Source organism: Amphibalanus amphitrite, unplaced genomic scaffold, assembly GCF_019059575.1.
Source record: "Amphibalanus amphitrite isolate SeventyFive unplaced genomic scaffold, NRLGWU_Aamphi_draft 001172F_arrow, whole genome shotgun sequence".
Taxonomy (NCBI): domain Eukaryota; kingdom Metazoa; phylum Arthropoda; class Thecostraca; order Balanomorpha; family Balanidae; genus Amphibalanus; species Amphibalanus amphitrite.
Genome location: NW_024882666.1, coordinates 184,261 through 206,292, shown reverse-complemented (window position 1 = coordinate 206,292; position 22,032 = coordinate 184,261). Strand labels below are relative to the sequence as shown.

The following is a 22,032-nucleotide window of genomic DNA, read 5'->3' as shown; positions in this document are numbered from 1 at the left end:
TCTCTCTCTCCTCTCTCTCTCTCTCTCTCTCTCTCTCTCTCTCTCTCTCTCTCTCTCTCTCTCTCTCTCTCTCTCTCTCTCTCTCTCTCTCTCTCTCTCTCTCTCTCTCTCTCTCTCTCTCTCTCTCTCTCTCTCTCTCTCTCTCTCTCTCTCTCTCTCTCTCTCTCTCTCTCTCTCTCTCTCTCTCTCTCTCTCTCCTCTCTCTCTCTCTCTCTCCTCTCTCTCTCTCTCTCTCTCTCTCTCTCTCTCTCTCTCTCTCTCTCTCTCTCTCTCTCTCTCTCTCCTCTCTCTCTCTCTCTCTCTCTCTCTCTCTCTCTCTCTCTCTCTCTCTCTCTCTCTCTCTCTCTCTCTCTCTCTCTCTCTCTCTCTCTCCCTCTCTCTCTCTCTCTCTCTCTCCTCTCTCTCTCTCTCTCTCTCTCTCTCTCTCTCTCTCTCTCTCTCTCTCTCTCTCTCTCTCTCTCTCTCTCTCTCTCTCTCTATATATATATATATATATATATATATATATATATATATATATATATATATATATATATAATATATATATATCTCTCTCTCACCGCTAAGACTCTGCTGTCTTGCCCGTCCGTCCGCGCCACTGAACTCCCCAATCGCATGTGTGACGTCTTTGATGACGTCATGGGAGACACGGTGGATACCCGGTGGCTGACGTTTGACGAATTAGGCGGAACTGAAAGAGAAGAAAAATCCCAGTTATTTCTACGATGATTCCAGATGAATTAACAAATGTACCGAGATATAGATGTTGCAATGTCCGGAATCTTTTTTTATATTGTCCAAACTCCAAATGGATTGCTGTGGGCCCGGCTGCTCCGCTAAGCAGGGCTTGACGCAAATGACATCATGGACCCACTACCTGATTTTGCCCTACATCCCGTCCTGGGTATAATTAATAATAAAGACGCCAAAATCTCCCCATTATCATTTTTTTTCAAAGAAAAATTAAACCGAAATGCATCTGCCGATAGCGTTTGTTTACCTGTTTGCTGTAGCGAAGGCAGCGTAACTCGAGGGTCCTCCGCTTGGCGGCGCTGCTGTATAATCTCGGCCAATGTAGGCCTCGGATTTGCCACCAATGACGTCATACCTCCAGTGACGTCACCAGTAGTGACCAATGCACTCTTCTGAGCTCGCTGAACAGAAGTGGTCGTTTTCGAGTCAGGAGCCGTTGCCTTGCTTCTGAAACATTGAAGTATTTTGTTGTAGGTAGTTTGTCTCTTGTTAAATTATTTATTTGAAATACGTTTTTAAAGTCTCCAACCGTCACTAAATAATTATCGGAACATAATATTTATTATAATAAAGGTAGGCAAATACAGATGTTAATAAAGATGCGCACTGATTTATAGCATACGCCCTATAATATTCTAACCAGTCGCAAACCGTTTATTTCACCGTTTTCTCACCTTCCCAATCCCAGGATGCTCCAGCCGGCCAGGCCGTCCTTGACCCAGCCGTGTGACGTCACTACTGGCTGGGCCGGTCGACCAATAGGCGGGATCGGGGGCGGAGCCAAACTGTGACCGGTCGTCCTGCCGACTTCAGTCGACGGTCGGATCGGTGGATTTCTGTGGATTAATCACCATCAAAATTAGAGAAGCATCAATTTGTAAACTAAGGACACATTTAAAGGGAGATAATGAGCTTTCTTTTTTCTTAAATAAAAATTACTCGACATCTATACTATTTCTACTGTAGTTTCTATAAAATATGAAAATTTCCTAGCACATTTTCGTATGTGAAAAAGGTTTTTATTTTTGCAAAAAAGAAGCAGTACTTGCAGTACTTGTAACACCCACCGAAATGCGTTGTCCTTCTCTATAAAAAAGTCGCAATATATGGCGCTTTTGTTTCAAACAGCGACGCTTGGGTTTTTGTTTATGTTATTGCCTTGTCGTTGCTTGGTTGTAAGGATTCTAATTTGAATTAGAGTTAATTCGGTTTAGAATTAATTAGATTCTAATTCGTGGGTACATAGTGCCTAGAGAAATGACACTGTTTACATTATTTTGCGCCACAAATGAACGGCATGCGCCAGAAACGCAGCCAAATCTTGCGATTGCGACTACGAAATTCATTATTTTGACGTCAGAGCCTGAAGCGAAAAATACAAGCATATTTATTTCAAAAAGACTTCAGGTTTGTCGAACGGTGTTATGAGAATTTTGATAACAGTACTGCATAAGTTTTTCAGTGATGCCGCAAAAGTGTTGTATCTATCTTCTTTTATTGTGCAGTCGGCGGGACCGATTCAAAATTGAGTCGTTGCTACTAAAATAGCAGCATATGGCGTCAGATGATGAACAGGAAAAATAGTTGCGTAAATTTAGACAGAAACCACCCCCAAACCATGAATATCTTTTGAAGGCACTATAGACGATCATTAACTAACTAGATGTGATGAAGATCAAATGTAAGGAATACGCTCATTTTACAAAATTACATGCAAGTACCAAAAAGTGATGTAAGTACTTATTCAACGGTCATTTTCAGCGCTCCCCGCTAACGTGACTTCAAGTTGAGATATTTGCGGCAAGGTACCGAACTGAGCAAAATGGTTTTAATTTACATTATAACTTGTTGTGTTTTGTCAGAAAATGGTCCTAACTCAGATTTTGTGGAAAAAGGTCATTATCTCCCTTTAAGAAAAAGCAGCACTGCTATTCTTACGAATTGTCTGTGCAATATACCAAGTAAAGGCTTAGTTGCGGAGCCTTAAGGTGAGCTTATATGCTTCCTATTATGTAAATGAAAAAAATGTTTTAGATAAGATTACTCACAAATAAAGATCATTTTCCACCTGAGTATCGTTTGTCGTTCGCAAATAAATCCGATGCCAAAAATGCAGCGCCAATAACTTCATCGTGCAACTTACCTGTTTTCGATATCCTTCCCGGTGAAGAACTTGTCGTCGATTTTCTTCTTCAAAGTAGTGATATTCCCAAGTTTTCGAAGGGCTGCAGAAGTAGAGAACTCCTAGAATTGGGAGGGGGAGGGGAGAATAAACAAAGTTAACTCCTGCCGTCCAAGTATAACACTAATCAAATGACCACCGTCCACATTTCATTAGGCCTTCTAAGGGCGTTTTAAGTCCCTTTCCTTTGCATTGTATTTTTATTAGTACCTAGTACCTACCTTCGACTTTGATTATACATATTGGTCTCTTTCAGTGCATGGGGGATAAATATCATATTTGATATTTTCCTACATATAAGTATTATAATCACCTGTTGCGCTTTCCTGGAAATTTCCTGAGTGTGGGTGGCGGCGTACTGGTTTTGCGTGAAAAACTCCAGCTGAAGTAGTGAGCTGCAGTCGGGCCGCTGAGCCGGGTCCATCACCAGACATGCCTGGGATTGAGACAGGGCAGGGGAAAACAAAATCATTGCCAACGTTTGTGACTGCAAGCAGCTTTTTTAAATAGATGTTCTCAATAATATTTGTGCGACTATTGCTCCAGGAAAGAGGTAACGGTTTTGCTTGGCGTCGTTACAATAATGTTCTCTTAGGAAACAATAAATATTCATTGAATTAAGATTTCCTTTTGGAATTTCGCGAGAGTATTTATGCAGTTGCACCGATTTTCGCTGCAAGGACAGACACTTGGGATTATCTTAGCTGCCTCGTTTCTCGCTTGCCTTTTACAGAAATTGGGGTGCGAGTGAGGTTAAAATGTTGTTCATATAAAATCATAGATTATACGAGCTATGTTATCACTTTAATATCCCACTGTCAAATATGTTTTCCATCACTGCAATGCAAAATACACATTACCCAAATCGATGCAGAGACCATAATTTAGGTCTGTACACTGTACAGCCTAAATGTCTGCATTACCATTGTGCAATCACCCCAATAGCAGCGTTGTACGCTACAATTCCTAGAACATCAACACGACTGATTGCGTCACAGTCGCAGCGCTCAGTAACTGCTGTTTGGCACGAGCTGGTATAAAACTGACCGGCTGGCTACAGTATCAACAAAGCTGCACTATTGCCACTATTGAACCATGTTGCAACCGGGGCTGGCACGCCAAGGAGCGGCGTGCTGGTCTGTAGTTCCAAAATGAAGTAGTAGTAGATGGTGTGTGTGGTTTGGAGGTTATTTTTCACGCGTTGTGGTTATTTAATTATGCAACAGATAAAATATATAGGTATTTACATTAGTGAACATAGTCACACAGCTTGGCCGGCGAGCAAGAGGGATTGCAAGCACTGAAATCGTCTATAATTTCAACGCATTATGCATACTTGAAAAACGATTCCAATTATAAAATCGTTATCTGCTTGATTTTCGAGAGCGTTCAAATCAATAAGCCATTTTTTCGTCTTAGATCGACTGCACACTCCATTGTCGACATTTTCGGCCAACAGACTGTAATCAGCAATTGGGACAAGGGTCAACCATTCTGATAGCCCCAATAAGCCCCAGTTGGAACCACCCACTATACTAACGCGGGGAAGTTGGCACAGCACGCTACTCTAGTGCCGGGAGGTTGGTACAGCCGCTAATCTAATACTGCGAAATTGGCACAGTACGCTACTATCTAATACAGGGAAGTTCGAACAGTACACTAATCCAATACTGCGAAGCTGGTACAGGACCTACCTCGAGTAGCTGCAGCTGCGGCGCCGGCCAGGAGGGGAATTTCTCGCCGAACAGGGGTCGTCCCGTGCCCCTGAGACGTAAGCCGTGGGCCACGGCGCCGTGACCTAGACGTAGCTGGTGAGCGGGGCAGAGAGGACCTGCCGGAAATGCACAGATTCAGTCAGAGCGAAAACGGAGAAAATATCTCAGGAAACGATGCAGGGAATGCGTGGATGAGGCGGAAAGAACACATCCGGTACTTACTGTCGGGAACTGGCAAACAGACATCGTATATTGCCTGTTAGTGGAACACCAATAGTTCTTCTACTTGAGTCTTTTTTTAATACCGCTAGTTTTATTAGTCTGTCTATCCCAAGGTCATGGGGAGGTAAAACAAAGCCCAACCCAAATTCACAATTCACGTAAATAAATCCTCAACCTTTGCTGTCGGTCATTGCTATAAAACAAAAACGGGGACACCGTCGGCCAATCGAGCCGCAAATGGGGGTCACTCGGTCAGGCCTATTGACTGTTTGCTCTGGTTGCCCTAGTAGCAGTAATAGCTGCAGCAGCCACAGTGCAGCGGAGGCCTGGGGTAGGTGTGAAGACGCGGGTCGATCGAGGGTCGAGGAAGGCTAAGGAGAAACACTTGGTGCTAGATATCTTGCGGTAGATTACGTTATGTAAAAAACGCCCAATGAAAACAATCAACTTCAAAACTAATGACCTGACGCCCAAATCGAAGCTTATGAGACATTAAAGTAACCAATTATTAGTCTGATATTCGATGCATGACTCCACAATGACTTTGATAATGCAATAACAGTGAAGGATCAGATACCCGTCATAATTACTTTAATTTGGGTTTTTGTTGTAAATACACGACAACCACTCAAAACATGAACGATGCAAAAATATCTGTTCAAAATTAAAAAATCAACTCAGTGCCGCTTTTGGAGTCCAGTCTCCCTGTCCCAGTGAACTGAACTGAGGCCATCCCTGCGTGACTGTCGTCGTGCAGTGACTCGCACGTTACTGCAGTGAGACAGGTGACATTCCGTTCCGGTTCACTGCAGTGACCGTTGGTTCGTACTGCGGGCCGCCCATCTGCGCTGAACTGAAGCGGAACGAAGTACTGGAAGGTAGACTGACCCGCAATGCACCGGTGCTTTACGGGATAGTCTAACTAGTCAAGAGACGGGGCTTGGTGTTTGGATTTTCTCGTTTACCGCGGATGTTTTACCTACCTTTTTTTCTACGTTTTTAGTTTTTACCTACCATTTTACCTACGTCTTTTTAAGTGGCTCAGCCACTTTGAATTACGGAAGATAACAAAGCGCCAATTTTCTGACTGACAAAATGCCAGTTTCTTTTCACCTGAGTTGTGGAGCGAATCACATCTGTTGTCATTGAACTTTGTCTGCACGCTATAAACGCAATATTGTAATATAATATTAACTGGCGTCATTATCACGGCTTGCTACCCTGTTTTCACACCATCATTTGCTCCGGACGGGGAGGGGCAGGGAGAGGGTCGCACGCTGCGCTAGCTGTATTGATCTTCCTACTGGAATCGCGCCCCAATTGCAGGGTATGCACAATTGATCACGGTCGACACGGTCTACCTTCACGGCGTACACAGGCCATTCGTCAAAACAGGGAGTGGTGAGGTGAACAGCCCGATAGAGTGTGTGTAACCTTGAAGGGTCGGTGTATTGAATTTGATTTGATACGGGACTACGGAGCAAAACATGCGGTAGAATTCAAACAGTAATTTTCTAGACGAAGCCAAGGAAATTCACAGTGACTGCCTCCAAAAAGGGTGCTACAAACACAAACTTTGGAAGGCCTGAACCCAATGGTCAATACAAAAAGAGTCAAATAATGCTACATTAGCGGAAAACGTATATCATTACATTCTCTCCGTCCATGGTGTGTCGTTTCGGGAACTAGCGACCCGCGGCCGGGCGGCGCGGAGAGGTGCCCGCCATAGGGTTTTGGGGCTATTTTTTCACGTTTCGGACTGAATCGTGAAAAGTATTGGTCGTAGCAAATATGTTCCCTGGTTTCTGAATTTTCAGCCCACGTGGAATGCGATAGGACAAGAGTCATTTTCGCACAGACAAAACTGTGCCCGCGTTTTTTGGTCAAAGTAAAAATGTTCAGCAGCTTTTAACACGTGGGCCGCCGCAAAACAGGGTACACCGGAGGACTTAAGATTCAATATCTCCTAAACCATCATAGATAGCAAATATGTTCCCTGGATCTATGTAGATAAGACTTTAGAGAACACTCCAGGCCAAAAATTGTTTCTCGACAACTTACACTCAGCCCGCGTTTTTGGCTTAAATGCAATGCAACACGGCAGCCGACCTTTAGGGCTCAGTTAGCGAGTTTATTTTTTAGCGAGCACTTGGAGCATTTCAGCGTTCGATGAAATGACATATTTTTTCAACGCAGTCGTTTCTTTATTTGCATCTAAACGCGACCTATATGATAATGTGGCGGTATCGTCACACTAGAACTTGTGTAATTCATCGTAATTTATAGGGCTAATTCTCGGCGCACAGCAGCAGACGGACACCGACTGACCCACCATCTAAAGGCAGTTTGGCGAAGCAGTATCGTGAATCACAGCCACGAGATGTCCCTAGCGTAGAACACCGTCTGTTTGCCCAGTTTAAATGCGTGATGTTTGCCCTCTGTCAACCCCTCAGTCATGGGGCTGGGGTCGCGGATGAATGGGCGACCGCCCGCCGCGCGGGGAGGGGGCTGCTCCCCTGACCCGGACCGCCGCGGCGTGGGGACGGTCCCGCACTCGCGTGCCTCACGTCGCCGCCTCACACCGGTCAATTAAGCTGGTTTTGAGGAACCGCCCATTGTGATGGTGGATGATCCAACGCAGACCATGCCAGAAGTCAGAACCCCACTGAAGGGGTGTCACCCGTGTCAGCTGGCTCAGACCCATGATATCCTGTAGCCCCTGCGTGTACCGCCGGTCACCGCTAGGCGCGTTTACTTCCACCGGTCACCGCTAGATGCTGTGAACCGCGAGTTTCAGTTTTTCTAATAGATGTCGCTTTTACCAGTCTCGAAATTGCTAAAGCCTTTGATTAAGTTGTGCGCCCCCCTTTTTAACGTTCCGTTCGCTTAAACTGCTGTATTGTTTGGACAATTGTATTGGCAATGTGTATATTGAAAACCATATGTATTCGTTTATTACATTCGATGTTCTCGCCACATGTGTGCAATACTAGATAACTAAGTTCGTATGTAAAACTATATATGTCTCGATTTTGTGGCGAAATACAAGAGATATCTGTATGTTACAGTGTTTCTACTGGCTACACCAGCCAGATTGGTGACCCCGCGTTCTACGCACCATGGGATCGCTATCCCCTCGTGTTCCCAGTCACACCGACACTGGCCTGCACCCTGAGCTATCTCCTCCAGCTCTCTTTGTGTAGGAAGGAAGTGGCGGATGGTGTGTCTCCACGAGGATCCTTTTTTGTGCTGTGTGGAACTGGAAAACGCCGACTACTACAGCTGCACTACGGACCAGCTACTTCATCGGCTTCATCGACTACCGTCCGGCTACCTCTGCAGCTGCACCGCAGCACCTGGCGATCGCCGGATCGCCGTCGCCGCCACCGATCTTCCCGACCATTGCTCTCGGCAGCCATGGACCAGAAGACCCAGCCTGCCGGCGCCGGTGCAGCCGCCGGAGCCGGTGCAGCCGCCGGCGCCGGTGCAGCCGCCGCCGCCGCCTCGCATGCCGCTGCTGCTGCTGCTGCCGCTGCCGCCCAACCGGACTACCTCCGCGTGGCGACCGCGCCACGCAGCCACGTCGCGCCGCCGCGCTTCTTCGAGGAGGACCCCGTGATCTGGCTCGTCCAGCTCGACCTCTTCTTCTCTCAGGCAGCTGTGGACGATGAGCTCAGCCGCTTCCGGATCGCCGCTACTCTTCTTCCTGGCCACCTCCTGCGCGACTTCACCGACATCCTCCGCAACCCTCCTCAAGACCGACCTTACACCATCCTTTCCGACGCCATCCGTCAGCGGTTCGGCAAATCAGTCGAACAGCGTCTTCGCTGCCTGCTCTCTGGCCAACAACTCGGCGACAGGCGTCCTTCCCAATTCCTTCGGCATCTCCTGGACCTTGCTGAAGCTGAAGGCTCACAAGATTCCCCGCTCATCCGTCAGATCTTCCTCAATGCTCTTCCGCCTCGGACTCAGCCCTTCCTCCAGTGCCTGCCGCCTGGGACGGACCTTGCGACCATCGCTAGCACTGCCGACCGACTCCTGGAGCTTCCGCAGCAGTCGGACGTCGCTGCACCTACCTCAGGCCTTCTCGCCGCGGTATCGACTTCTGCGCCTGCTGCAGCCTCACCTGCTGCTCCTGCAGGACCCTTCCACCTCCAAGACCTGATGAGCCAGCTGCTGACTGGTATCACGGCCCTCACAACATCAGTCGCCACACTGGTGGACGAGACGCGCCGCCGAGAGAGATCAGCATCCCGTGCCCCCGGCCGCGCTCGCCACCGTCCACCACGCGACCTGTCTGCTGCTGCTGCCCGGTCACCCAGCCCTGCAACCAACACATCTACCGGCGCTGGTGCTTCCTACTGCTGGTACCACCACAAGTTCGGTACCAACGCGCGCTCATGTCAGTCACCGTGCTCGTGGTCTGCAACCGCAACTCAGGCCTCGGGAAACCAGCAGTAGGACAGGTGACACAGACGTCTGCACCTGCCCTGCTCAACCCTGACGTCCCTCCAGCCAGCGGCCTTCTGAGACTCAAGGACAACAACACTGGCATCACCTTCCTCATCGACACTGGAGCTGAGTACAGTGTTCTTCCAGCGACACCCACCGATCGTGCTCGCGGAACCAACGGACTGGATCTGCAAGCAGCCAACAACAGCAGCATCCAGACCTATGGTCAGCGCATGCTCACGCTTTCTCTCGGACTCAGAAGAGATTTCAACTGGATCTTCATCATCGCGGACGTCTCCCATCCTCTCCTAGGAGCCGACTTCCTCTCCTCGTATGATCTCCTCGTCGACACTAAGAGAGGCCGTCTCATCGACCACCTAACTGAGTTGTCTTCACCTGCTTCCCACTCTTCAGTGCCATCCACCGGACTGACAGCCGTCGTCGGAACCGACAACCCAACATTCCTTAACCTCCTTCGAGAATTCCCCAGCCTCACCCAGCCGTCACATCACCCGGAGCTGCCAGCACTGCCAGCGTGCCAAGATCCAGCGCCACACGAAGCCACCCATGGGCAGCTTCCAGCCACCTGACTCTCGCTTCCTGCACATCCACATCGACCTTGTCGGACCACTTCCTCCGTCCCATGGCAACTCCTATCTCCTGACTGTCGTCGACCGCTTCACCCGATGGCCCGAGGCAATTCCTCTGCCCACCATGGACGCCGTCACGGTGGCTCGGCATCTCGTCAGCGGCTGGATCGCCCGCTTCGGAGTACCCGAACTCATCACCACCGACAGAGGATCCCAGTTCGAGTCCCGCCTCTGGACAGAAGTCTCCAAGCTTCTCGGCACCTCTCGGATCCGGACCTGCGCCTACCACCCAGAAGCAAACGGGATGGTAGAGCGCTTCCACCGCCAACTGAAGTCAGCTCTGCGGACCGATGACGACGCCGCTTCCTGGTCGGACCGACTTCCTCTGGTGCTACTCGGAGTGCGCACGGCCCTCAAGGAGGATCTCGGATGCACCGCTGCAGACCTAGTCTATGGTTGCAGTCTCCGACTTCCTGGTGACTTCCTTTCCCCCATGTCGTCGGACACTTCTTCTGATCCGGCTTCCCTAGCCTCTCGTCTCCGTGCCGCCATGTCGGAGCTCCGTCCAACTCCTCCTCGTCCTGGCTCCCGCCAAATCTTCATCTCTCAAGACATGCAAACCTGCTCCCACGTCTTCATCCGACGCGATTCGCATCGCTCTCCTTTCCAATATGTCTATGACGGTCCTTATCGTGTCCTATCCCGCGACCAGCACACCGTCACCATCGACCGTCTCGGGCGACGCGACACCGTCACCCTGGCTCGGTGTAAACCGGCCTTCACGGACAACATGCCTGCCGCAACGCCGCCTGCAGCACCGGACGTCCTGGTGAACGACACGCCTACTACAGCGACAGACAGCTCGGTGGACTGCCCGCCTGCTGCATCGCCTGCACCCAGCCGCTCAGGTGCCCCCGGCGGCTCTCGCCCGGCTCGCCGCGTGCCGCCGGGCCCGCCGCCTGCTTCGCCGCCCCCTCTCCGCCGTTCGTCGCGTACTCGCCGCCAAACTTCTTTTTATGGTGTTTAACTAGGGCGGGGGAGTGATGTAGCCCCTGCGTGTACCGCCGGTCACCGCTAGGCGCGTTTACTTCCACCGGTCACCGCTAGATGCTGTGAACCGCGAGTTTCAGTTTTTCTAATAGATGTCGCTTTTACCAGTCTCGAAATTGCTAAAGCCTTTGATTAAGTTGTGCGCCCCCCTTTTTAACGTTCCGTTCGCTTAAACTGCTGTATTGTTTGGACAATTGTATTGGCAATGTGTATATTGAAAACCATATGTATTCGTTTATTACATTCGATGTTCTCGCCACATGTGTGCAATACTAGATAACTAAGTTCGTATGTAAAACTATATGTCTCGATTTTGTGGCGAAATACAAGAGATATCTGTATGTTACAGTGTTTCTACTGGCTACACCAGCCAGAATCCCCATACCGAAAGCGACGTTCCAAAGAGCAATATGCCAACCTATAGTAGGTATTATTGATGTTTAATTCGAGAATGTATGCATGTAAGTACATACCTACATGATGTATTTAAGTACTCCAACTGTACAACTTTGCCCTCTCAGCTCGAGGTTTTTACTTTAAAGACAGATTTTTAGTGACTTCACATTCGCACTTACAGCGGCAGGGGCGGCGGATTCGGGGGGCAGGGGGGCAGCTGCCCCCCTGGCAAACTCGTGGGGGGGCAAAAGTATCTTTTTGCCCCCCCCATAATTTGTGACAAAGTTTAGACAAGAAACCACATAGCTGATTATTCTGTTCGATCATCTGAAGATGTAACCAGATGCCCATATACTTTATCATACGTTGCCTTTCTTAAATGGCAAACGTTCGCGTTCAACTGAAGTTTCCTCTCTTCAACCTAGTTTTGGAGGCATTATAAGCGTCAACGTGACGCAGCGGCAACCCAGGCCTTCAGTGACCGCTTACAGGGGCGACAGATACGGGGTGGCAGAGGAGGCATCGTTCCCTAACAAACTTTGGGAGGAGGGGTAAACGTATATTCTTGCCCCTCCATAATTTGTGCCCTAAACATGAGGAAAATTTTCATAGCCTATTGCATATTTTCTATTGCATGTGGTAATTTTCATAACCATATTGCAGCTTTGCGCTCCTACAGTTTGTCCAACGGTGCCTTTTGAATATGTGTAAATGCTAACCATTTCCACTTTATATCATTTTTTTTTGTCTTTTCAGATTCGATTTAAATATATTTTAAGTGTGCGAGAGACGCAACTCATACCTTCAGTGGTCGTTTGCCGCTATTTTGTACCTACATAAATGCCAAATCGCAAGCGAGCGGAGACGGAAGGGCTAGCCATTCGCTTGCGGGTAGTTAGGACTGATGAGCGCGCATAATAAGCCACTCCCCTGATTTTTTCGAGCGCAACAGTTTCCAGCGCATAAAATGGTAAACGCCGAGGTCGTACACATTGACCACATTGACCAATGCACGGTATGGTATGACACCCAAAGGCCAGTCATCAGAGATCTGCTTTGGGCATTCGGAGGCTTGTGTGGGGCCAGTGTAAAAACTGGATGTTCACAGTTCAATATCCGCTTTATTTCAGTTTTCACCATTAAAAAAGTAAAAATTAATGTTGGAAACTTTTGAGGGTTAGGGCACTAATCATTAGTGGGCCCCCCTCTGTCGTAAGGCTGGCTATAGAATAAAGAGCATCAAACACGAACAGTAGCGGCGGAACACCTTCAATTAAGGGGGGGGGGCACTGCCGACTTTTGGTCCCATTCTTTCCATGCAACGCCCATAGGGCTAACGTTAAAATGCCAAAATCAAAAGGAGGGTGCACGGTGCCCCGATGCCCTCCCCGTTCCGCCGCCCATGAACACGAAAGCAAAATCTAAGGCATTTTGGGAAAAAATGAGTATGCCCCGCAGCGTCCGATAACTACCACCTTCCAGTGGGTCAAGCCAACGGGGCCCAAGTCTATAATGGCACTTAACGATAGCACTAACCTTGTCTCACTTTTCCTTGAAGTCTGTTCCGAATGGTTTCGGCCACAGACTTGCTGCACTGAGGTCGTTTGATATGTGCAACTGTAATTAAAGCCACCTGAGGCGCCCTGACACCAGGCTGAAGCTGGGTTGGAAATGCTTCGTCTTTGCAGATATCACTGGCCGCTGATTCTCGAGTGCCTGAACCGGTAGATGTCATGCAGAGCCTATTTTAAGGGAATTTGACTGGGGGGGCAACCTGGAAAATTGTCTTTAATAATTCCATTAACCCTCGCCCGTATTGGTGTTTTCCAGCTGCGAACGTATATATGGGGGGGGGGGGTCCGTTGGACCCTCCCCCTTGCTGTTTCGCCCCTGATCGAGTTAGAGCTTCGCGGAAAAAACGACCGTGTTGCCCGTGATGAAAGGAAGCCGATGATACCCAATTTAAAGGTCCTAGGTCATCGGCTGACCTTCCAGGTCAGGTCAATGACCCAAAAGTCGGGAAAATCGGGAGTTAGAGCATAGTAAAGGGTGGCTGCTATGGTTTTTTCGGGGTGCTGATCACGAATATCATCTTAGTTATGATCATAGATGATGTCTTCATGCATTTAGGCCAGGTCGGGTCAGGTCAGGTCAGGTCAGGTCAACCAGTAAGGGTTTTGCCGGGTATTCGTAGCTGGTGACAACCGCCTCTGACAGCTGTAACATGTTACGAAGGCACCAAAACTACAGGGTGTCTCAAAAGTTCCTTGACACATTTCACATGCCAATAAAGCATATAAGAACCGGCCAAAAATCTAAGGTTTTGGTGTCTGTGTGTACACTAGACAAATATGCATGCTTTGACAACTGATTCGGAAGGTTAGAAACCAAACCCTTTGCTGTATCTCCAAAAATATTTGCCCATACCGATTTTCGTCGCTCCGTCAGCTGCCGGAGGCTGATAAAAGGTTACCAGCTTTCAACTTTCAAGCTCTTGCAGGGGAATCCCCTGCAGTTTCTGCGTCGGAGTTAGGTTTGACGAGCTTCCTGGCAACATCCGCTTCTCCCTTAAAGCCGACAGCTTGCATCGACACCATCCGTGAGTATTTCGTAGATCTTCTCTGGCACCAACTCCTTCATGAATGACTGGCGCCGACCTCCCAAGTACCATTTTCCTTTTCAAAACAACCCCATTCTTGAACAAATGGGAGGTGCCATGAGCGGCAATTTTTTCGCAGCATATCGTAGCAAAATGTGTCGGTCATCTGTTTCTTAGACACATTGTGCAAATTTTGCAAATCCCAAACGCTCGTCATTTCCCATGCAAAGACCTTCGCTAGGTTCCGGAGTGTTTTCCTCAGGAGAGGTTCTGCTTTGTGAACGACCAAAACATGTCCATCGTGCGGTTTTGTCCGGATTTTGTGTGTAAAAGAAAGCTATTAGCTTCAGATCTGCCTTTTGAAACTTCGTAAGATAAAACTTAACATTAATTGACACTTTTGGAGAGTCACTTGTCTTTGTCTTTATTTTATGATGACCTGCAATTTTTGAAACTGGGTAACCTTTGTCTGTTAGCTTCTAGTCAGTTTTCAATAGTTAGGACTGCATATTCAGGTGCTCTTCGGAGCACGAGTCTGCTGTCTGCTTCTCAGCCGACCCGATTTTGCGACCTCCACTTTCATGTCTGATCCATGGTCAAAGGTGAACCCTATTTGTGAGCTCATGAAGGGTCGAATGCGCTTGAAAACAATGAAACTGCTTGAGGAAGGTTGTCACCAATGCCCATGCAAAATTTTGACTATTAATTTCTTGTTGATTCCGAATTATTGACAAAAAAAAGCCTGGCTGGTACCTGTCAACGAACTTTTGAGACACCCTGTGTAAACGGTCAAATGGTTGCTAAATTTGAATTCAGCTCCAAAAACTAGCCTAAGTAGAAACATATCAAACTCGGAATGTGAACCGAGGTCATCAAAGGCAAATGACCTGACCTGACCTTCCGGTGACCTTGACACCCGCCATAATGCATGGGAGCAACATCATATCCCATGTTTTGAACGTTTGAAACCACGAAAAGACTGCCAAACGCGCGGCTAATGCGAGGCGACATACGCCGAATCGCGATCCCGGCCAAACATGGTGCCATGGTGCCAGGCCGCCGGTGCATCTGAAAGAACTGTGGTGCCCCTGACAAGCCTGAAGTTCCAATGACAGGCCCGTGGTGCCCCTGACAGGCCCATGATGCCCTTGCAAGGCCGGTGGTGTCCATGCTAGGCCGGTGGTGCCTCTGCTAGGCCGCTGGTGCCCCTGGGCCCTGACAGGACTGTGGTGCTCCTGACAAGCCTGGAGTGTCCCCGACAGGCACGTGGTGCCACTAACAGGCCCAAGGTGTCCCTGCGAGGCCGGTGGTGCCCCTGCCAGGCATGTGGTGTCCCTGCTAGGCCTCTGGTGCCCCTGACAGGCCTGTGGTGCCCCTGACAGGCCTGTGGTGCCCCTGAAAGGACTGTGGTGTCCCTTGGCCCTGACAGGCCTGAGGTGCCCCCGACAGGCCCGTGGTGTCGCTGACAGGTCCGTGGTACCCTTGCTAGGCCTGTGGTGCCTCTGGCAGGCCTGTGGTACCCCTGACAGGCCCAAGGTGGTGCCCCTGCGAGGCCGGTGGGGCCCCTGGCAGGTCTGTGGTGCCCCTGGCAGACCTATGGTGCCCCTGGCAGACCTATGGTGCTCTTGCTAGGCCGATGGTGCTCCTGACACGTCTGTGGTGCCCCTGACAAACTTGTGGTGCCCCGACAGGCCCGTGGTGCCCCTGACAGGCCCAAGGTGCCCCTGCGAGGTCGGTGGGACCCCTGTCAGATCTGTGGTGCCCCTGGCAGACCTATGGTGCTCTTGCTAGGTCGATGGTGCTCCCAACAGGCCTGTGGTGCCCCTGACAGGCCGTTGGTGCCCCTGACAGGCCTGTGGTGTCCCCGAGCCCCAAGGGGCGGGGGTCATGACCCATATGACCCACCCTTGGATCCACCACTGGTTATTACTTGCAGACTGACTCATTTGACATCCATTGCAAAACAATCACAGTAGTATGTTTGTCACCCTGTTCCTTTATGCCCATTTTTATAGTGGGCAAATCTCGACGACTGGGGGGGGGCAATTCCGTTGAGTGCGGGGGCATTTGCCCCCCCAGTTAACATGTTAAAATAGGCCCTGATGTCATGGCAAAATTTGGTGTGATAATTTGGACCTTACCGCAGCACAGTGATGCAAATGGGGTCCACGAGTGGCCATAAATACCGAAAAGGCCCAAATTTCAAGTTCATCTAATCGAATAAATCGTAATATGGCCAGTCAGGCAAATGTTTGGGGTGCCTGACAAAACATAATTTTCAAATTTTTGTCAAAACCGGCCTCGTGTATGATTGTCAGTAGTCGTGACATTTTCTATATCGTAAAATGACTGTCAGATACTCGCAAGTTCAAACGCCGCTAGCGTGCGGTTATTTCGTACAAATGGCAAAAATTATGCATGGCAATGATCCCCAAAGTAGGCTGCTTCTAATGCAGGGTCACAAAAAGCCGTATCTCTTTTGGTTTGGCGTTGATCTAACTATTTGTCATCATGTTGCAATCGCAGTTTTTTACTAAAAAAATATTTGCTTTCGTTTCACCTACAGCAGTTTACACAGTGTGTGCCCGTTAGTGCACCATACCATAGCATTCCCTAATCATTTCTCAGCCGCACTGTGAAAGAATTAAGGCGCTAGCACAGGGCTGACCGGCGCCACTAAAGTTTTCGTCCGTTGCGGTCGGGTGCCGCGGTGGGCGGGCGGCCGCGCCGCGGGCGGGCGGCCACAGCGGGGGTTCGCCGGTGCATCCCTCTCCTGTTCCTAAACGAAGTGTCCTAGCGCCTCGCAACAAAAACCAACGGATTGCTCTTGACAAGATCTCGCGATTGAGCATATTACTTTTCACTTAAGGTCAATATTTGACCTACTTATAGCAGGTCAAAGTCAAACGTCTGTCGAAATTGCAATCCGCGGTGAAAGCAATCCGCCCCGACTGCGGCACCCGACCGCGCCGGACAAAAACTTCAATAGCGCCGGTCTGCCCTGTGCTAGCGCCTTAACCCTCGCATGTGTAGGGGGGGGGGGGTCCATCTCGGATGGACCCCCCCCATGGTTTTTCGCGAATAACTCGCGTAAAAAGCGGCCGATCGCGACGAAACTTTCAGTACCCTCGCATTGATCAATTTGACACCTACCCTGAAAATTTCATGACCCTGACCCAAATGACCTTTGACCTGTGACCTCTTTTCCGAGACCATGTTTGGCCGGAATCGCGATTCGGCGTACGTCGGCTCGCATTAGCCGCGCGTTTGCAAGCTTTTCGTGGTTTCAAACGTTCAAACATGTGATGTGATGTTGCTTCCATGCATTAGGGTGGGTGTCAATGTCACCTGAAGGTCAGGTCAGGTCATTGACCTTTGGTGACCTCGGGTGACCTCAGTTCACTTTTTCGAGTTTTACATGTTTCTAGGCTAGTTTTTGGAGCTGAATTCGAATTTAGCAACCATTTGAACATTTACGAAGTAGTTTTGGTGCCTTCGTAACATGTTACGAAGCTGTCAGAGGCGGTTGACACGTACTACGAATACCCGTCACGACGCCTACTGGTTGACCTGACCTGACCTGACCCGACCTGGTCTAAATGCTTAAAGACATCATCTGTGATCAAAACTAACACGATATTCGTGATCAGCACCCCGAAAACCCCCTTAGCAGCCACACTTTACGACTTTCTAATAGGTCCCGATTTTCCCGACTTTGGGTCATTGACCTGACCTGGAAGGTCAACCAATGACCTAGGACCTTAAAATTGGGTATCATCGGCTTCCTCTCGTCACGGGCAACACGCTCGTTTTTTCCGCGAAGCTCTAGCTCGATCAGGGGCCAAACGGCAAGGGGGGGGGGTCCAACCGACCCCCCCCCCCCTACACATTAGAAGCTGTAAAACGCCGCACACATGCGAGGGTTAATTCTTTCACGGTGTGGCTCAGAAATGATTAGGGAATGTTATGGCATGGTGCACTAACGGGCACACACTGTGTTAGCTGCTGTAGGTGAAACGAAACCAATATTTTTCACTAAAAAAATGTTATTGCAACATGATGAAAGATGATTAGATCACCACCAAACCAAAAGAGATACGGCTTATTGTGACCCAGCATGAAAAGCAGCAGGCTTTAGGGATCATTGCCATGCATAATTTTTGTAGTTTGTATTAAATGAACGCACGCTAGCGGCGTTTGAACTTGCAAGTATCTGACAGTCATTTTACGACATAGAAAATGTCACGACTTCTGACAATCATACACGAGGCCGGTTTTGACAAAAACATGAAAGCTTTGTGATTTCAGATGCACCAAACATTTCTTTGGTTAACCATATCGCGATTTACTGGGTTTGGTAAGCTTGACTTTTTGGTATTTATGGCCACTCGTGAACCCCATTTGCATCACTGTGCGCAGTCAGCGCACCCTAAAGCCCTAATAAAGAAACGCCCCACCCAGAGCTTCTGGATTCTCGTTCCAGTCCACCGTTCCTTCACCCCAGCCCGCCGCCGCGCTCCCTCACCTCAGCCCTCCGTTCCCAGCTTGACGAGCATTTGGGCCTTAGTTAAGCCTTGCTGTAGGCTTACTGTATAAACCCATCGAGACAGCCCGTCTCGGTGAGCTTAGTTGGCGAACTACTGCCTTGGGGAGGGTTTCTGGCGGATCGCTGTCCCAATAGGTTTAGATGCGACCGACTGTCTCTGAATGTTTGAGGGGTCTCCTCCCGCTGTGAGCTAGTTTCAGTTGATATCTGTCTCAGAAATACTTTTTAAAGAAAGTTAAACGAAAATCCAACGTAAAATGAACAGAGGAAATGGTAACGAGTTACCTCATTGAAGAGCAGCGCTCGCCTACTTCAAAAGGTTTGGCACCGTTCTTCAACATCTGATATGCGATCGGGTTATGGCACAATTTTTTTCCCATTGGAGCTTTTTTCTAATACAGCAATACGAAATGCGTTACATCGTCCACTGGCGGATCCAGGGAGCGGGCATTTAAAGCAAATACTAGGGTTGACTATTAAGTAATGGAAGTGCCTTAAGCAATTAAACGGGTTTGCACGTGCACACATTATTTAGGTGTCATTTCATGCGCCGATCTTTTTTCTATCCAATGGTGAAGACCACATGTCCCTAGCTACTTTTTGCTATAAGCTATCGTCGTTTTCCCAAGAGACCACCCGAACCTGTGGCGCACCACCTGGCAATGGCCAAAGCCGCGCGCCAGCGTGCAGCGCCGAGTGCAAGGTCAATAGAGCTCAGTTTATCGTAGGGAAAAGGCCTACCAAGATCAGAAAATTTCTTTTCTAAGTGTATGGAGCGACGCAGCCTCTCCACAGACGATATGTCGGTGGTTTCATCGGTTTGAGAAATAAAGCGCCGATCAGTCTTCTGGCGGCGTTCCAGGAGTGGGTCAAGACGAGGCTGGAATGGTGTGTGATGCTTGAAGGCGATTATATGTGGAGTAGTGTATGCTGTCATTTATCGTGCCAATGTGTATTGTTTTGATGAAAATATAGAAATTGTCCATTGTGTAGCCATAACAATAAGCCAATAAGCTCTGATGACCTCGCGCTGGCGCTTGGCGCGCGATTTTGGCCATTGCCAGACTCCTTTTTCATGGTGCGCCGCAGGTTCGGGTGGTCTCTTGGGAAAACGGCGATAGCTTGGAGCAAAAAGAAGCTAAGGACATGTGGTCTTCACCATTGGATAGAAAAAACATCGGCGCATGAAATGACACCAAAAAAAACAAGTGCACGTGCAAATACGTTTAATTGCTTAAGGCACTTCCATTACTTAATAGTCAACCCTAGTATTTACTCCCCTCCCCCTGCCCCTGCATCGCCCGAAATAGACAAAACGTACCTTATGTTTCCTAATAATTACATTTTTATCAGGATTTTTTTTTATACTGTTCAGCAGTAATCGAAATCGAAATCCGAGGAGTTTTTGGATTTTGGACACTTTGGGGGGTATGTCCCCTACAGCGTCGAAAACGCCTTTCTGGATCCGCCTATGACATCATCTCGACTGGGATCTTGCCCCCCACGCCAAAATCGAATCCGCCGCCACTGTACAGCGGGGTCGAACGGACCCCCTCCCGGTTTTTCGCAAATAATTATTCGCGCAAAAAGCTGCCGATCGCGACAAAACTTTTAGTACCCTCGGGCATCGAGTTAATCAATTTTACACATACTGTTAAAATTTAATGACCCTGACCGCAATGACCTTTGACCTGTGGTCTGATTCTCGAGACAATGCGACCGGAATCGCGAATTGGCGTATGTCGGCTGACATTATCCGCGCAATTTTCAATCTTTTTGTGGTGTGGGTTTCAAGGTCACGTGAAGGTCAGGTCAAGGTCATTGACCTTTGATGACCTTGCTTCACTTTTTCGAGTTTTATATGCTTCTAGGGTAGTTTCTGGAGCTGATTTCGAATTCCCATTTGGAGATTTATGAAGTAGTTTTGGTGACCTCGTAACATGCTGTCAGCTGTCAATGGTGGTCAACACCTGCTATGGATGGCTGGCAGGTCTCTTACTGGTTGACCTGACCTGACCTGACCCGACCTGGCCTAAATACATTAAGACATCATAGGTATGTGATCAAAACTAACATGAACTACGTGTTCAGCACCCCGCAAAATTCCTTTTTCAACCTCACTTTACGAACTTTCAGCAAGTCCCGATTTTCCCGATTTTTGGGTCATTGACCTGACCTGGAAGGTCAACCAATGACATAAATAAGACCATAAAATTGGGTATCATCGGCTTACTCTCGTCGCGGGCAACACGCTCGTTTTTTCTGCGAAGCTCTAGCTCCATCAGAGGCCAAACGGTAAGGAGGGTCCAACGGACCTCCCCTCCCCTATACGTTAGACGCTGGCAAACACGAATACGGGCGAGGGTTAAAACGAAGGAAAAATATTTTACGAGCGAACGGACCGCGCAAGCCGCAAGCCAAGCGAAATCTTTTTAAGATAACGGAAAGATATCAGCATTTACATATAACGCCGCGGCCCAGCCTGTAACGCTTTTAAGAGGCATATATTTCATGCCTCAGTAACCGTTGCAGTGGTTGGGCTGATCGACCTGCCGCCCTTTTTGTGGAAAGCCTATTTCTTCTAGCCTGTAATTAATTGCTCTCGTTGCCCTCGCCGGCACAGCCCATTTTGAGTCCTTCGACGGCACAAGGGGGGGGGGTACGACCCCCCTCGCGTTTGGCCCCTAATCGAGCTAGAGCTTCGCGAAAAAAACGAGCGTGTTGCCCGTCGCGAGACGAAGCCGATGATACCCAATTTTAAGGTCCTAGGTCATCGGGTGACCTTCCAGGTCAGGTCAATGACCCGAAAACCGGGAAAATCGGGACCTGTTAGAAAGTCGTAAAGTGTGGCTGCTATGTGGTTTTCCGGGGTGCTGTTCACGAATATCGTGTTAGTTTTGATCATAGATGATGCCTTTAAGCATTTAGACCAGGTCGGGTCAGGTCAGGTCAGGTCAACCAGTAGGGGTTGTGACGGGTATTCGTAATACGTGTCAACCGCCTCGGACAGCTTCGTAACATGTTACGAAGGCACCAAAACTACTTCGTAAATGTTCAAATGGTTGCTAAATTCGAATTCAGCTCCAAAAACTAGCCTAGAAACATGTAAAACTCGAAAAAGTGAGCCGAGGTCACCCGAGGTCACCAAAGGTCAATGACTTGACCCGACCTTCAGGTGACCTTGACACCCACCCTAATGCATGGGAGCAACATCAAATCACATGTTTGAACGTTTGAAACTACGAAAAGCTTGCAAACGCGCGGCTAAATGCGAGCGGACATGCGCCGAACCGCGATTTCGGCCAAACATGGTCACAGAAAAGAGGTCACAGGTCAAAGGTCATTGGGGTAAGGATCATGAAATTTTCAAGGTAGGTGTAAAATTGACCAATGCGAGGGTACTGAAAGTTTCGTCGCGATCGGCCGCTTTTTACGCGAGTTATTCGCGAAAAACCTTAGGGGGGTTGCATCAACCCCCCTGTGCCGGCGAGGGTTAACCCTCGCCGGCACAGGCCATTTTGAGTCCT

General features: G+C 48.9%; 1 protein-coding gene across 2 annotated transcripts in view; it reads right to left on the bottom strand.

Moving 5' to 3' along the window:
* LOC122370839 (cyclin-dependent kinase-like 4) overlaps positions 1–22,032 on the bottom strand; it is a 36,010-nt gene that overhangs the window by 1,410 nt on the left and 12,568 nt on the right. For both annotated transcript variants that reach the window (XM_043346775.1, XM_043346776.1), the window contains 6 exons: positions 4,630–4,766; positions 3,249–3,371; positions 2,897–2,997; positions 1,428–1,589; positions 1,001–1,200; positions 561–691 (listed from right to left, as the gene is read on the bottom strand). In XM_043346775.1, coding sequence (XP_043202710.1) covers positions 561–691; positions 1,001–1,200; positions 1,428–1,589; positions 2,897–2,997; positions 3,249–3,371; positions 4,630–4,766 — 854 coding nt within the window. The remainder of the gene's footprint in view (positions 1–560; positions 692–1,000; positions 1,201–1,427; positions 1,590–2,896; positions 2,998–3,248; positions 3,372–4,629; positions 4,767–22,032) is intronic.